Source organism: Micromesistius poutassou (assembly GCF_964030765.1).
Source record: "Micromesistius poutassou genome assembly, chromosome: 8".
NCBI lineage: Eukaryota > Metazoa > Chordata > Actinopteri > Gadiformes > Gadidae > Micromesistius > Micromesistius poutassou.
The window spans coordinates 10,744,270-10,761,993 of record NC_140278.1 but is presented as its reverse complement, the minus strand read 5'-3'; the positions used below and the strand labels follow the sequence as shown (position 1 = coordinate 10,761,993).

The following is a 17,724-nucleotide window of genomic DNA, read 5'->3' as shown; positions in this document are numbered from 1 at the left end:
TGTTACAGTTCCACTGGTCAAGAATGTGTACTGCGCACGTGTGTGCGATGCACTTAATGCAATAGAATGCATAGACCTTGTAGCATAACATGGTTGTCCGTACTGTATGAACTACTATGTATATGTGTCCCTGATCAAGGATCCCCGCCGTGACCTTACGTTCCATCCTCTGTTGCTCCCCTGCAGAAAGAGCACAACGAACTGGACCGCATCAAGAAGGAGGTGGACACCGTGTCCCTGAAGACCCAGGAGGTACTGTCCTCCCCCCAGCAGCCCGCGTCAGCACCGGCCCTGCGCTCGGAGCTCCAGGTCACCGTGCAGAAGATGGACCACGCCCACATGCTCTCCTCCGTTTACCTGGAGAAGTGAGTGACAGAAACACTGCTGTAGGGTTCAGGAACATGCCTTTTGCGTAGAAAGCCAGATGACCCGTTTGATGCAGTGTAGACTTCCAATAGATCTGCCATTCGTCCAATGACACAATGTGTTTCCTCTCATCTTCATCACCTCCAGGCTGAAGACGGTGGATCTGGTGATCCGCAGCAGCCAGGGGGCGGAGGGCGTGCTGAAGAAGTACGAAGATAAATTGCGTGATGTCCAGAAAGTGCCCAACGATGTCAAGGAGGTGGAGACCTGCCGGACCGAGCTGAAGGTAACAAACATGGCTTGGCTTTCTGCATACTATATATATGTTCACCGTCTGGGAAACTTAATGTTTGGTCATCATTCATTTAAATCAATGATGTGTTTCTTTATTTTCTGACTTTATTCTTTTGTTTTTTCCTCTGTTCTTCAATTTCTTTCTTCCTTTTAAATGTTTTCTTCCCTTTCTAATTGATATTAATTATTTCTTCCTTTCTTCCTTCCTTCCTTCCTTCCTTCCTTCCTTCCTTTCCTCCTCCCTCCCTTTCCCCCTTGCAGAAATTGCACACGGCGGCCGAGTCGGAGCAGCCGGCCTTCGAATCCCTGGAGGCGGAGCTAAAGAAGGCGTCGGGGGCCAGCGACCGCATGTCGCGCGTGCACAGCGAGCGCGACGTGGAGCTGGACCACTACCACCGCCACCTGTCCGGGCTGCAGGACCGCTGGAGGGCCGTGTTCACCCAGATGGACCTGCGCCACAGGGAGCTGGAGCAGCTGGGCCGCCAGCTGGGCTACTACCGCGAGAGCTACGCCTGGCTCATCCAGTGGATCGAAGACGCCAAGCAGAGGCAGGAGAAGATCCAGGCCGTGTCCATCAGCGACAGCAAAACACTGAAGGAGCAACTGGCCCAGGAGAAGGTACTGTATTAAGATGCAGTGTTTATCTGGCTTTTCCAGATAAAAGTGTTTAGTGTTATTTATTCTCTCTCTCTCTCTCTCTCTCTCTCTCTCTCTCTCTCTCTCTCTCTCTCTCTCTATTGTATTATGTATTTGTTTCCATAATTATAGTTGTAGCATTAAAACCACTTTTATTCCACTACAGAAACTACTGGAGGAGATTGAGAACAACAAGGACAAGGTTGATGAGTGTCATAACTACGCTAAGGCCTACATTGACACCATCAAGGTAAAATGACACCCACCAGTTTTTGAATAATTTTGTTATTTGAATTTGTAATTCAAAATTAAAAAACATTTGTTTTTCACACTGTATCTGTTTAGTTTTTTTCTGGGATTCATGTACTGAGACTCTGGGTCTGAATGTTATGTTCCAGGACTATGAACTCCAGTTGGTGGCCTACAAAGCTCAGGTGGAACCCCTCACGTCACCCATGAAGAAGAACAAGATGGACTCTGCCTCTGATAACATCATCCAGGAGGTCTGTGTGTGTTCCTTTTCACCAGGGATCAGACGATGCAGAGATACATCCCTGGTATACCTTAGAGCACTTTGTCCCAACCTGTGTGGCAAGACACACAGGTGTTCCCTGAGGCAAAGTTTGGTGTGCCATACAACATTTATTTTAATTCCAAACATCGATAAGGATAGTGAGCTAATGAAACATGTTTACGAGATAAAAATAATTATTCATGATTTGGTTAATTTGACATTTCACATCTGCTGTGTGTGAACAATTTCTCAGAAGATATTGTTTTTTCATTGTTTTTTTTTTTTTTTTTTTTTTTTTTTTGATCACATCCTACAACTTTAAAGCTGATGTGCCTAGAGGTTCAAGGCACCATTCGTGGTGTGCCTTTGGTCCCAGAAAGGTCAGGAAGCTCTGGCTCAGAGTCCCCCCCACTGAATGTGGTGCATGAAATGTTTCCTCCAGTATGTGACGCTGAGGACGCGCTACAGCGAGCTGATGACCCTCACCAGCCAGTACATCAAGTTCATCACCGACACACAGCGGCGCCTGGAGGACGAGGAGGTGCGTGACAACCCGCGGGGTCCTACAGACGCGCGGAACCCCCTAAACCTTACCCAAACAACCAAACACCACCGACCGACCGACCGACCGTCCGCTCAATCCGCTCACCCACCAAAACCCATGCATGCACCCACGCATAACCAACTCTCTCTCTCCCTCTCCCTCATACCTGCATTCACGCATATCAACATACACAAGTGCCCACAGAACAATACCTATGCATACCCACACACATGCACACACACACACACGCACACACACACACACACACACACATATATGCAAACATCCAGTGAATTTACTGGTCACAATTTACTTTGACACCTTCATTGACAAAAAGTGTGGAGCATTGGCATGCTGTAGCTGAGCCGCAAGGTTTTTTGTAGTGTATGATTATTATTCAAATAATATTAACACAAAAAATGCAGGGAGCAATATAGGGTCCATGCAATGGTGTGTAATAACAAAATGCATTTCTAAAATTAAGTATGACGCATGAGTTTTAATGAAAAAACTGTTTTTGACCAAACGTAAGCAGCGTGTAGAGTGTAGAGCATCGTTCAATCTTGCATTAATACAATTTAATTTTGGCCAAACCATCCATCCCTCATTCATAATGCATTGGTTTTTGTAATGTTAGTATAATGGGGTCCTTCGTTTCACTATGCATTTTTTCTTGTCTTGCTGTTTAACTGCCTATGTTTTTGTCATTTGGCTGTACATTTCACAGTTCCTACTAAATGCTTCAGCCAAAGACCCTGCAGCTGTGGTCTTTAGCTCTCCTTGGCCAAAATTAACTACTTACAAATGTGCAAACTTTTTCTAACCCTAATGTTTCATTCTTTTCTTTGATTCTCTTAACTGCTTGCCAATGCTTTGGCATGGTCAAAGCTTAACTTGTTTGGGCTAAAGAGGTAAACTATACTCTATACTTAAGGTACCTTAATAATACATTATCTTGCTCTCTCATGTAATCTCACATGTTCTTTTTCTGAAACTGTAACTTCCACTTTCATGCCTTCAATCTGCTATATTTCATATATAAATGTAATTTATTCCTAAATGCTATAGTTCTTCCTTCTCTTTTTATCATAAGCAATGTCATTGTTTACCCTTTCAAAGGTTTTGTTTTAAAACTTGAAATTGCTTTTTGTCCTGCCTCCTTTAACAACTGCCTCACCTTTCTGACCTCTGCTTGCCTACTTCTTGAAGAATAGCGACATAAAGAGCCCCTTTTGCATGAATCGAGATGCAGTGGGAATGGATGTGAAAAGATTTAACAAAGGATTGCGTTACTTTATTTAATAATATGAATGGAGCTTTGAAAATCATGTACAGTGTTGTACAGCGTTAATAATGTTAGTTTTACTAATATTGAATTATTTCTTTAGAATGCAATTTCAAATCTAATGACTTTTTTAAGGATGAAAGGAATATTATTAATATTGTTAGCAGAACAGGCAACAGTTAGATTACTGCCAATGCTATAAAAAAACCTGTTCAAATAATATTAGTGAATTCATGTTGATATATAACTTCTATATAACTGCGTTTAAAGGAGTTATTGCAAGAGAAGCTACAGCTGCATGCCACATGTATTGTGAAGTGATTTATTTGTTCCTGTTTTTTAATTGCCAATCAATCATCAATCACCAGCCACCACATCAACCACCTCCACCACAACCCTACCATCATCCATTCTTTTTTTTTAACAATGCTTGTGTTTGTTTGTGTTTGATTGCATTTTTTAACTGCATCGTGATTTTAACATCATCCAATTTAATATTCATTGCACCGTATTGTTTGTTGTGAACTCTAATCTAACCTTTTACATTAACATCGAATAAGTAAGACAATACATTAAACCGCTCTCTTTCCAAGTGTGATTGGAATGTGATTACAGAAAACAATCACAATTCCAATCCACTTTCCACAGGAGCCAATTAATGTAACGTCTTGCTTGATTATGATCCTTTCTTTACCATTTCCTTCCACTAATACAGAAAGCTGCCCAGAAACACAAAGTGGAAGAGCAGAAAAAATTTGCAGAAATGCAGGCCGAGTTAGCAAAACAAAAACAGTTAGCTGAATCACACGCAAAGGCAATTGCAAAGGCAGAGCGAGAAGCCCTGGAGCTAAAGCTCAGAATGCAGGAAGAAGTCAGCCGGCGAGATATTGTCGCTGTTGATGCACAGAATCAAAAGCAAAACATCCAGCAGGAGCTGCATGAGCTCAAAAACCTCTCAGAGCAGCAAATAAAGGACAAAAGCCAACAAGTGGATGAAGCCTTAAATAGCCGCACTAAGATTGAGGAAGAAATCCGCATCATTAGAATTCAACTTGAGACAACAGTAAAACAAAAGTCTGTTGCAGAGTCTGAGCTGCAGCAGCTTCGTGACAAGGCAGAGGAGGCTGAGAGACTCAGAAAATCAGCTCAAGAAGAGGCAGAGAAGCTCCGCATACAAGTCAACGAAGAGACGCATAAAAAACGCGCAGCGGAGGAGGAACTCAAACTGAAATCAGAAGCTGAGAAGGAGGCTGCCAAGCAAAAACAACGGGCCCTTGAAGACCTGGAAAACCTCAAGATGCAAGCAGAGGAGGCCGTACAACAAATGAAGCAGGCGGAAATAGAGAAGGAAAGGCAAATCAAGGTGGCCCACCAAGCAGCCCAGAAGAGCGCAGCCGCTGAGCTCCAAAGCAAACGCATGTCCTATGTGGAGAAGACTACAAAGTTGGAGGAATCCCTCAAACAAGAGCATGGCACTGTTCTCCAGCTGCAGCAGGACGCAGAAAGACTCAAGAAGCAACAGGAGGACGCTGAGTCTGCCAGGGAGGAGGCAGAAAAAGAGCTGGAAAAGTGGCGTCAAAAGGCCAACGAGGCCCTCCGTCTGAGACTGCAGGCTGAGGAAGAAGCCCACAAAAAGAGTGTCACCCAAGAAGAGGCAGAAAAACAAAAGGAGGAGGCAGAGCGTGAGGCCAAAAGGAGAGCCAAAGCAGAGGAGTCTGCCCTGAAACAGAAGGAGATGGCCGAAAATGAACTTGAGAGACAGAGGAAGCTGGCTGAAGGAACAGCTGAGCAGAAACTCAATGCAGAACAAGAGCTGATCCGCCTGAGGGCAGACTTTGACCATGCTGAACAACAGAGGTCCCTTCTCGACAATGAACTTTACCGCCTGAAGAACGAAGTGGTCGCTGCCCAACAACAAAGAAAACAACTAGAGGATGAGCTGGCCAAAGTGCGCAGTGAAATGGATCTGCTTATTGAATCAAAAAACAAGGCGGAAAAAGAGAGCATGTCTAAAACCGAGAAGAGCAAGCAACTCCTGGAGAACGAAGCAGCCAAAATGAAGGACCTAGCTGAGGAGGCAGGCAAACTGAGATCAATTGTCGAAGAAGCCAAGCGCCAACGTCAAGTCGCCGAGGATGAAGCTGCTCGCCAGAGAGGGGAAGCTGAAAGGATCCTCAAAGAGAAGCTTGCTGCCATTAATGAAGCTACCCGCTCAAAAACAGAGGCTGAGATCGCTCTGAAAGAGAAGGAGGCTGAAAATGAAAGACTCAGGCGTCATGCTGAAGACGAGGCTTACCAAAGGAAGGCACTTGAAGACCAAGCCAACCAGCACAAACAAGACATCGAATTGAAGATAGTCCAGCTCAAGAAGTCCTCTGAGGTTGAAATGGACAGACAAAAGGCGATTGTGGATGACACTCTGAAGCAGAGAAGAATTGTGGAAGAAGAGATCCGAATTCTTAAGGTAAACTTCGAAAAGGCCTCTTCCGGAAAGCTTGATTTGGAGCTTGAGCTCAACAAACTGAAAAACATTGCAGAAGAAACTCAACAAAGTCGACTTCGAGCAGAAGAAGAGGCAGAAAAACTTCGGAAGCTTTCCCTTGTAGAGGAGCACAGAAGAAGGGAAGCAGAAGAAAAGGTAAAGAAAATCGCTGCCGCAGAAGCAGAAGCTGGCAGGCAACGCAAGATTGCCCAAGACGAGGTTGAGCGTCTGAAAAAGAGAGCTGAAGAAGCCAGAAAGCAGAAGGAGGAGGCTGACATAGAAGCAGAAAAACAGATCATCATAGCTCAACAGGCAGCCCAGAAGTGCAGCGCGGCTGAGCATCAAGTTCAAAGTGTCCTCGAGCAACAACAGGAAGACAACATTGGGCAGAAAAAACTCAAAGCCGAGTATGAGAAGGCCAAGAAACTAGCCAAAGAGGCAGAAGCTGCTAGGAAGAAGGCAGAAAATGAGGCTGCTCTCCTACGTCAACAAGCAGAAGAGGCAGAGCGCCAAAAACTGTTGGCTGAACAAGAAGCTTTAACTCAACAAAAAGCCCAGGAGGATGCAGAGAGGTTGAGGAAGGAGGCTGAATTTGAAGCTGCTAAAAGAGGACAGGCCGAGGCTGCTGCACTCAAACAAAAGGAACGGGCTGATGGCGAAATGGCAAAGCACAAGAAACTGGCAGAGCAAACTTTGAAGCAAAAATTCCAAGTTGAACAAGAGCTTACAAAGGTTAAACTTCAGCTTGATGAAACAGATAAGCAGAAAAATGTCTTGGATGACGAGCTCCAACGCTTGAAAGATGAAGTTAGCGATGCGGTCAAGCAAAAGGCCCAAGTGGAGGAGGAGCTCTTCAAAGTTAAGGTCCACATGGAGGAGCTGCTCAAACAGAAACTCAGAATAGAAGGGGAAAACCAGCGCCTTATCAAAAAAGACAATGAGAACACGCAGAAATTCCTGGCAGACAAGGCTGAGAACATGAAGAAGCTTTCTGAGGATGCCGCCAGACTGAGTGTGGAAGCCCAAGAGGCCGCACACCTGAGACAAGCAGCGGAAGATGAGCTCAGCCAGCAAAGAGCTCTGGCAGAGAAGATGCTCAAAGAAAAAATGCAAGCCATACAAGAGGCCTCCACACTGAAAGCTGAGGCAGAAATGCTTCAGCGACAAAAGGACCTGGCTCAAGAACAAGCTCAGAAACTGCTCAAGGACAAACAGCTCATGCAGCAGCGTCTCGAAGAAGAAACCGAGGGCTACCAAAAGTCTCTTGAGGCAGAGAGGAAAAGAAAACTGGAGATCATAGCTGAGGCAGAAAAACTCAAACTTGAGGTTTCTCAACTTAGTGACGGTCAGAGCAAAGCCCAAGAGGAGGCGAAGAAGTTCAAGAAGCAAGCTGACGCGATCGCTGCCAGGCTTCATGAGACAGAGATAAAAAACCTAGAGGTTCAGCAGTTAAACAGCAGTAAAGAGGCCAGTGATTTACGCAAAGCTATTGCAGACCTAGAGAACGAGAAGGATAAACTGAAAAAGGAAGCCGAAGAACTCCAAAATAAATCTAAAGAGGTATTGTGTAAAGGATGACATGACGGAGCAGTCTATGTCATTGTTAACCTTCTCTATCAAACTAACTTTCTATCCAAATCATTTCTCTACACCTCCGCCGTTTTCTCTTTCATCCAAATTACTAATCATCAATCCACATCCTTTTGATTTTTAATCATGTTTTTTTTGTACAGTGCACTGTGCTCATGCAAATCATGTCTGGAATGTTGGAATGTCTGGAATGTTGAAATATTTATCTTACTTTATGACATTAATTCATATTTCACAATTACATTTCAACTGCACCAAAAAGAAAAAATCTTAAATGAAGTCTAGGAAATATGTTATTGAACTATTCACATAGGTCAAGATATATTCAGATATGCAATTATAAGAAACATTTACAATTAAATAAATAATTATAAATAATAAATAAATAATAAATTGGATACTAAAAGACACCTCTCAATAAAAACACCCATAGACAACTAAGTCCAATGAATAATAATAACAAATGCAATAACAATGCATCATATTAATTCAAAAACATTGACCACAGACCGGCTCTGTGACCAAGGAGATGGCTAATGCAATCAATTTTGACATAAGAATTCTAAATGCTAATGACCATATCAACATTTCCAAGCAATAAAAAACATCCTTTGCTAAAAGCATATATCCATGTAGTACACTGGCAGCTCAGAGAGAAAGGTTATGGAGCTATAATGTTATTCTGCAAATATTGACGGAATGTTAACATTTATTCATTCATCATTTTTAACGGAAACTAGCAATAAGTGTTTTTGTTATATATTTGTTATAAAGTCTAACTATTTTGAATGAATGCAAACTTTAATCACAAGGCTAGAACGATAATCACCTAACAAAATTTCACATCATTGGATTAGCCTCTGGGTGCAATGTTAACAGCCTTGTTCAACCCATGAGACTTCTCCCACAGATGGTCAACTACTTACATGCCGTTGAGGGAAATCAAAAGACAAAAAACGATTTGGTTAATAGTTATTACATGGGTATTATGAATGACTATGTAAAGAACGGTTTCAATGCAAAGCTGTTCCGAATATCCTCTAGCACAATGTCACCATGTGATAAAATTTGCCTTTTCAATAAATCCAAATTATTAACGTGGATTTATGTCATTATGCTAGTACCAAGGAGAGACTGAATAATTGAGCATACATTTCCCATTGATTTAAATATATGTTGGCCTCTTATCTTGATAAGGCAAAGAAATAATTGAGGTTTAATACAAAAATAAATACATGGAATGCGATGACTAGACTGACAAGAGCCCATATGCATAAGCAGAGTGCATTCTACAAAAAAATAACCATTGTTAAAATAAATATATTTAATGTTTGGAGAATTTTGTGGCAATTAAATCATATCCTAACTATATTTTTTGTCTCTCTCATCCAGATATCTGATGCTCAGCAGAAACAGATTGAGCACGAGAAAACAATGCTCCAGCAGTCTTTCCTCTCAGAGAAGGAGATGCTCCTTAAGAAAGAGAAACTCATTGAAGATGAGAAAAAGAAACTGGAAAGCCAGTTTGAAGAAGAGGTCAAAAAGGCCAAAGCCCTCCAAGATGAGCAGGAGCGCCAAAAAAAGCAGATGGAGGCAGAGAAGCAAAAGCTCCAGGCCAACATGAATGCTGCCCTCAACAAGCAAAAAGAGGCTGAGATAGAGATGCTTAACAAGCAAAAGGAGATGCAAGAACTAGAGAGGCAGAGGCTCGAGCAGGAACGGGTACTCGGATTGGAGAACCAGAATCTGCGTGACAAACTAGAGCAGCTTGAGAGAGATCAGAAGAGCAAAGAGCTTGAAATTCTGGCTCAAAAAGCAACTGAAGCTCAGATGGTGGTACCAACCAAGAGTGTCCAAAACGGCCAAGGTGTCGATGCTATGGATAGTGGGAAGACAGATCCTCTGGCTTTCGATGGCATTCGAGAAAAGGTTCCAGCCAGCAGGCTCCATGAGGTTGGCCTCCTGACCAAAAAAGAGTTTGACAAGCTGAAGAAGGGCAAAACCAATGTGCAAGAACTTGGACAGTCTGAAAAACTCAAAGGCATCCTCAAAGGAAAGAACTCTATTGCTGGCCTGTTGTCACCAACCCATCAGAAAATGTCAATATACCAAGCCTCAAAAGAGAAGAAGATAACTCCAGGTACAGCTATGATTCTTCTTGAGGCACAGGCAGCCACAGGTTACATAATTGACCCCATTCAAAACAAGAAACTTTCTGTCAATGAGGCTGTCAAGGAAAGCCTAATAGGTCCAGAGCTGCATAATAAAATGCTGCTTGCCGAAAGGGCTGTGATTGGCTATAAAGATCCATACACTGGTGGCAAAATTTCTGCCTTTGAGGCTATGAAGAAGGGCCTAATTGAACACGATCATGCTGTCCGAATCCTTGAGGCTCAGCTTGCCACTGGAGGCATTATTGACCCTATCAATAGCCACCGTGTTCCCAAAGAATTAGCTTTCAAACAAGGTCACTTTGATGCAGAAATGAGCAAGAGCTTGGAGAATGCTTCAGATGACACCAAGGGATACTTTGACCCAAGCACACAAGAACCCCTGACATATTCTCAGCTGATGGGAAGGTGTGCCACTGACCCTGACACTGGTCTTTTACTCCTGCCAATTACAGATAAGGCAGCTCAATGCTCAAGCATCTTTACAGAGGAGGAGACAAAGGATGTGTTCAGCAAAACACATGTGTCTGTGCCATTCGGGAAATTCCAAGGAAAGACTGTCACAATCTGGGAAATTATAAATTCTGAATACTTCACAGAGGACCAGAAAAAGGACCTACTCCGTCAATACAAGACAGGAAAAATAACAATAGAAAAGATCATAAAAATTGTGATAACTGTTGCTGAGGAAAAAGAGAAGAAGAATGAGATTGCCTTTGATGGCCTGAGAGCACCTGTTCCTGCTACTGAGCTTCTGGAATCCAAAATCATTGACAAAGATCTCTACAACAAGCTTCAGACTGGAAAGAAGACCATCCAAGAAGTGTCAGACACAAAAGCAGTCAAAACAGCGCTGAAGGGCACAAACTGTATTGCAGGAGTACTGATCGAGTCAACCCACGAGACAATGTCCTTCTATCAAGCTATGAAGAAGGACATCATGTGGCCAGCACCTGCCTTGCATATGCTTGAGGCCCAAGCAGGATCAGGGTATGTTATTGATCCTGTAAATAATCAGAAGCATACTGTCGATGAGGCTGTCAAAGCAGGTATCGTTGGACCCGAGCTGCATGAAAAACTTTTATCTGCAGAGAGAGCTGTAACTGGATATAAGGACCCTTACAGTGGACAGACTGTATCTCTGTTTGAGGCAATGAAGAAAGATCTCATTCCTACAGAACAAGGGATGCGACTTCTAGATGCCCAACTGACCACAGGTGGCATCATTGACCCTGTTAAAAGCCACCACATCCCACAAGAAGTTGCCTGTAAAAGAGGCTTCTTTGATAATGAGACTAGCCAGCTTCTAAACAAACCCACAGAGGAAAATCAACACTTCTTTGACCCCAACACACAGGAACAAGTCACTTACTCACAGCTGTTTGCAAGATGCATTGCTGACAAGAAAACAGGTCTCCCACTTCTACCCCTGTCCGATCAAGCAATCAGTTCAAAGGAAATTCAGAAATATACAGAGTCCCAGACAAAAGAGGCATTGACTCAGGCAACTGTGGAGATGAATTCAGGGCCATACAAAGGGAGAAAGATAAACATTTGGGAAATTATTAACTCTGAATATCTAACTGAGGAACAAAGACTGGACCTAATCAAACAGTACAGGTCTGGGAAGATTACAATTGAAAAGATCATAAGGATTGTGATCACAGTTGTAGATGAGAAAGAGGCCAAGAAAGAACAACAGATCAGTTTCAAGGGTCTCAGAGCACCAGTCCCAGCTGAATCCCTGTTTAATTCCAAAATCATTGACAAGGAAACCTTTGGCCGTATCCAGGAAGGCAAAACAACACCTAAAGAGGTCAGTGCCAATCCTAATGTGAATAAATTCCTCCAGGGCTCTGACAGCATTGCTGGGCTGTATCTTGAAACAACACAAGAGAAAATCAGCATTTATCAAGCCATGAAGAGAAATCTCCTGAGACATGACACAGGCCTTTCACTTCTTGAGGCCCAAGCTGCAACTGGCTTCATTACAGATCCAGTGAACAACCAGTGCCTGTCTGTAGACGAAGCAGTTAAATCAGGCCTTGTTGGCCCTGAATTACATGAAAAACTCCTCTCTGCAGAAAAAGCGGTCACTGGCTACAAAGATCCTTTCACTGGCAACAAAATCTCCCTGTTTGAGGCAATGGAAAAAGACCTTGTTCTGAAAGAGCATGCAATGCCATTTTTGGAAGCACAGATGGTCACTGGAGGAATTATTGAGCCGGTTAAAAGTCACCGTGTCCCAATTGACATTGCTTGTAAAATCAACATATTCAGTAAAGACATTGTGAAGGCGCTCTCTGAACCATCAGATGACAACAAAGTATTCTCAGACCCAGAAACTGATGGTCATGTAACCTACAAACAGCTGAGAGAAAAGTGCACAAAAGACCCAGAGACAGGAATGTACCTTCTTCCCCTCTCAAAGCCCCAGTCTCCTACTCCCGTTATTGTGGAGAAAACATACCTCTACACTGAAGAACAAACGCAGAGTGATCTTGCCGACACCAAAATGGACATTCCAATTGAGGGCCTGACTGGAGAGTCCATGAACCTCTGGGATGTCATGAATTCCAATCTTCTTCCAGAGAAGGAAAGGCAGAGGCTCATGGATGAGTATCGCTCTGGTAACATCACCAAAGAGCGCATGATCATAATAATAATTGAGATCATGGAGCAGAGAGAGATCATCATGAATGATGGTCCCATGTCCTGCACAACAATAAGGAGAAGGATAACCATCGAAGAGCTGTACAATGCTCGAATCATTAATGTAGAGTTGTACAACCTCCTAAAGTCAGGCAAGCGAGAGGTCCGTGATGTAATGGAAATGACTGATGTGAAGCAGTATCTCTATGGCACAGGCTGTGTTGCTGGTGTAACGACAGACACTAGTGCTAAATTGAGCATTTACCAAGCAATGAAGAGAGGTTTCTTGAAGCCAGAAGTTGCTCTCAGCCTCTTGGAGGCACAAGCCGCTACAGGATTTATTATTGATCCAGTCAAAAATGAAACACTGACTGTTGACGAGGCCGTTCGCAAGGGTGTAGTTGGCCCTGAAATCCATGACAAACTTCTTTCAGCCGAAAGAGCAGTGACAGGATACAAAGATCCATACAGTGGGAAAATTATCTCTCTCTTCCAAGCCATGAAGAAGGACTTAGTGCTGGAGGATTATGCTCTGAAAATGCTAGAGGCTCAAAATTCCACCGGGGGCATCATAGATCCTGAGTTCCAATTCCATCTACCTGCAGACATTGCTCTGAAAAGAGGTTACATCAACAAGGAGACCAACGAAAGACTGAGTGATGACGTCAAAGGATTTGTTGACCCGGTCACAGAGGAAAAACTGTCATATTCTCAGTTGCTTAAGAGATGCAAGCTGGTAGGTGGACTGCGTCTTCTGTCACTTGGAGATAAGAGGTTGACGTTCAAGGGTTTGAGAAAACAGATTACACTGGAAGAACTCCTACGTTCACAGATCATTGACGAGGAGACGGCCACTCAGTTGAAAGAAGGTCTTATAACAGTGGAAGAGGTTAGTGCTAGACTATCAAGATACCTTGAGGGAACCAGCTGTATTGCCGGAGTGCATGTGGAGAACACGATGGACCGTCTGTCCATTTATCAGGCCATGAAGAAAAACATGATCAGGCCAGGCACTGCCTTTGAACTGCTCGAGGCCCAAGCTGCCACAGGTTATGTCATCGATCCAATTAAGAACCTGAAACTGACCGTCCATGAATCTGTCAGAATGGGGATTGTTGGGCCAGAATTCAAAGACAAGCTCCTATCTGCTGAGAGAGCAGTTACTGGATACAGAGATCCTTATTCAGGGAAAACTATTTCCCTGTTCCAAGCCATGAAGAAGGGGCTGATCTTAAAAGATCACGGTATCCGTCTCCTGGAGGCTCAGATTGCCACAGGAGGTATCATTGATCCAGAGGAAAGTCATCGTCTGCCTGTAGAGGTGGCCTACAAACGTGGCCTGTTTGATGAGGAGATGAATGAGATTCTCACGGATCCATCTGATGACACCAAAGGCTTCTTTGATCCCAACACTGAAGAAAACCTCACATATCTTGGGCTCATGGAGAGGTGCATCACAGACCCAGACACTGGCCTGGTGCTTCTGCTCCTGAAGGAGAAAAAGCGCGAGGGGAAGTCATCATCCAAGTCATCCGTTCGCAAGCGCAGAGTTGTCATCGTGGACCCAGAAACAGGCAGGGAGATGACGGTGTATGAAGCCTACAAGAAGGGACTCATCGATCACCAGACCTATCTGGAGCTAGCAGAGCAGGAGTGCGAATGGGAAGAGATCACAATGACGTCCTCAGATGGCACTGTAAAATCTGTCATTATTGACAGGAGATCAGGAAGACAGTACGACGTTGACGACGCTCTTGCACGTGGTCTCATTGACAAGACTTCGCTTGATACATACCGCTCCGGAAATTTGTCAATCACTGAATTTGCTGAAATGCTCTCGGGAACCATGGGAGGATTCCGTTCCCGTACATCATCGTTTAGTTCCACCACAGGATCCACCTCCTCCTCTTTCGCTATGAGCCCCATACCCACCATTAAAGCACCAGCGGTGATATGGAATGATCCATCAGAAGAGACTGGGCCAATTGCCGGGATCTTGGACACAGATACCCTGGAAAAGGTCTCTGTCACTGAAGCTATGCACAGAAACCTAGTAGACAACATTACAGGCCAGAGGTTGCTCGAGGCCCAGGCCTGCACGGGGGGTATAATCGACCCGACCACTGGGGAACGACTCCCTGTTCCCGAAGCAACGGAGAAAGGCCTTGTCGATAAAATCATGGTTGATCGACTTAGCCTAGCCCAAAAAGCATACAATGGATTTGAAGACCCCAGAACTAAAGAACGGATGTCTGCTTCCCAAGCTCTTAAGAAGGGCTGGTTGTATTATGAGGCTGGGCAGCGTTTCCTGGAGATCCAGTATCTCACCGGTGGTCTTATTGAGCCAGACGTTGAAGGCAGAGTGTCACTAGATGATTCCATCAAGAAGGGCTCAATTGATGCCCGCACTGCCCAGAAGCTGAGGGATGTCAACGCTTACTCAAAATATATAACTTGCCCCAAAACAAAGCTGAAAATCTCATTCAAAGATGCCATGGACAGATGCATGGTGGAGGAAGGAACTGGCATCAAGCTGCTTGAGGCCGCCTCCCAGTCTAGCAAGGGGCTCTACAGCCCGTATAATGTCAGTGGGGCAACGTCTGCTGCTGGCTCACGGACTGGCTCCAGGACAGGATCTAGAACAGGCTCTCGGAGGGGCAGCATTGATGCAGGCTCTGGATTTAGCATGAACTTCTCCTCCTCTTCATTCTCAAACTCCTCATCCGGCTATGGTCGTAGATTCTAACATGGGTTAGCCGACTACACCTTTAACATCTTGAAATCGACCCAGATGACAGTGATGCACTCTAGATAGTTGATAAATCCATTCAGAATGATAGTATAGAATAAGATAGAAATTATTTATTTTTCCCCTCTGCATGGCCATATTAGAAATTATCTACATTAGGGACATGTGTTTCTCAACAGTCTAAGCATATGCCTTAAGATTTGCTAGAATTATCTTAGACACTTTTGTTTATTGCTAAATATATCAATTTATATTTTTTAAGCTTTTTTGCATTACAGAATAGGTAAACATGTACACTAATGTTTTGTGAAACTAATATATATATATACATATATTATATGTAAGTCAAACAAATCTATTTTTAAAGCGTATTTTTTTCTTTAAAATGTACTCATACTCCCTCTATTTTTATCTTTTTTGACATTAACTTGACAAGTGCCAAAACAGATAGCATTTTAAGAGATTTCTGTTTTGTATTGAGATTGACTTTTTTATAGATTTTATTTTCAGTGGCAAACTAAGAAATTATCATTTAAGTTGCAGAGATGTTGTATATATATGTGAATGGCAACAACACAAAAGATTCACTTAAGAATCACACACTACAGAAAAACAAGTACAAGGAAAACGAGAAATTCTTTACAATTGCCTTCACGTACGTTGCCATCCGGCCCCTTGTACTCAGTGGACTTTCACTCACCTTTGTTTTCATTACATCCAACATCTTACACACTACACAACATTCATATCCTTCCCCCTCGATAAAGTTGTGGTCCCAGTAAAGTGTTCCAAGGAGATGTCAGACATGAACCTCTTCTCCATCATTGACCTGCCTCCTGTTATTTTGGCTCTTGTAAGTGGAAATTTGCTCATCACATTTGTTTTGGATTGTTTATTTTTTGCTATAATTTATTGCTATTTCTTATTATTTATAAATCACTCTGCAACCACTATTTCTCCATCAATCTACCTGTATACTTTTATTTATATGTATATATATATATATATATATATATATATATATATATATATATATATATATACTGTATATACTGTATATATATAAACATATATATACACATTTAACTTTATATCCATATATATCGGAACTGAATCAAAATAATCAGGCTAAAATGTATCTGTTACAATTTGGATAGTTGAATAATCATTTCACGAGAGCTGCCTTTAGCGTTACCATACACATTTGGTGACTAAATTCAATCAATCAATTGATCAAAACAATAACTTATAAATAAATCGACAAGGAGCATTATAATTGTGGCCCATCCAACTATAAGTCTGTTGTGTCTGTCGGTCTGCATGTCTCCATGTACTGTTTCTAATTATTGCCGCTTATCCCTCATTTACAGTTGTATCATTCATTCAAACTCAGTCACAGGAGCACCAGCAATTACTCGGAGGAAGCAGTCTGCTGTGGTGGCTTTCAAAGCAATCATCAATCCCATCCAGCTATTGAGGTAAAACTCCACTTTGAGCATATAGACGCTACCATTATTATTAAGCTTTTTTGCATTGATGGTTTACTTGCATTGTGTTTTCATTTGTTTAACTTTTGTGTTCAATGTTCATTTTTCATCTGCATGTTCTTTTTTTATTGCTAAATCCATACTTTTTATTTCTAGATCTTCCATTGAGTAATGCTGTTTCTTCCGTTGCACATCACATTGGAAGAGTTGAGAGTTGAGAGCCTGACCTTCTTGGGATACTTTTCTGGGGAATAATCTACATTCACAATTGTCATTTGTTACTTGAAATATTTGTGTAAATATGTCCTTGTGTTGAGTCAAACACTAGCATCACACACATACAAATATGTTTTATTTTGCTTATGGAGTTTAGCTGAATCCATAGTACAGTACATCTTCATTTATGTAGTCTTAAGTCCACTAAGTATTTGTATTTCTTTTTTCCTTTTACTGTAAACTCAGCCAAACCAAAGTGCTAATGATATAGTTTATCGACTGTGGCATCTTTGCTGCAATAGTATATTGCATGAATGTATGTGTTTGATATTATTACTCCATTTCATGTCACTTTTCACTTTGCAATCTGAAAACGTCAATGCTTTACCATTATGTAGTTTGTTGCTCTTTCTTCCAGTATACATTTTGTTTGGTTGTCATTGTGTTTTTTCAGTTTTTGATTTGGTATGGTTTTGACTTGCATGAGTGACTAATTTTTAAAATATTATTTGCAAATAATATTTTTGGCAGACGTAAGATGTAAAATAAATAAAAATTTAAAATGTCCAAGATTCTTCTTTCATGACGGGTTAGTTATTAAGGGTAATTGTTATCTGCAACTTATTAAGATTACACCGGGCAAACATTTTTATTTTAATGGTATGGTGAGTTGATTCTAATGTATGGTTTTAAGATTTATTAACATGCTATAATACTTTCATGTAAATAAACATTATC

At 42.3% G+C, this 17,724-nt stretch overlaps 1 protein-coding gene across 3 annotated transcripts in view; it reads left to right on the top strand.

Annotated features, from left to right (window-relative positions):
- The window catches only part of LOC311352105 (plectin-like), a 113,280-nt gene extending 95,556 nt beyond the window's left edge, over window positions 1-17,724 (top strand). For all 3 annotated transcript variants that reach the window (XM_084472310.1, XM_084472308.1, XM_084472309.1), the window contains 10 exons: window positions 187-365; window positions 514-652; window positions 922-1,278; window positions 1,463-1,546; window positions 1,695-1,799; window positions 2,253-2,351; window positions 4,355-7,681; window positions 9,104-16,136; window positions 16,654-16,761; window positions 16,927-17,724. In XM_084472310.1, the coding sequence (XP_084328436.1) occupies window positions 187-365; window positions 514-652; window positions 922-1,278; window positions 1,463-1,546; window positions 1,695-1,799; window positions 2,253-2,351; window positions 4,355-7,681; window positions 9,104-15,280 (10,467 nt within the window). In that variant the 3' untranslated portion in view covers window positions 15,281-16,136; window positions 16,654-16,761; window positions 16,927-17,724. The remainder of the gene's footprint in view (window positions 1-186; window positions 366-513; window positions 653-921; window positions 1,279-1,462; window positions 1,547-1,694; window positions 1,800-2,252; window positions 2,352-4,354; window positions 7,682-9,103; window positions 16,137-16,653; window positions 16,762-16,926) is intronic.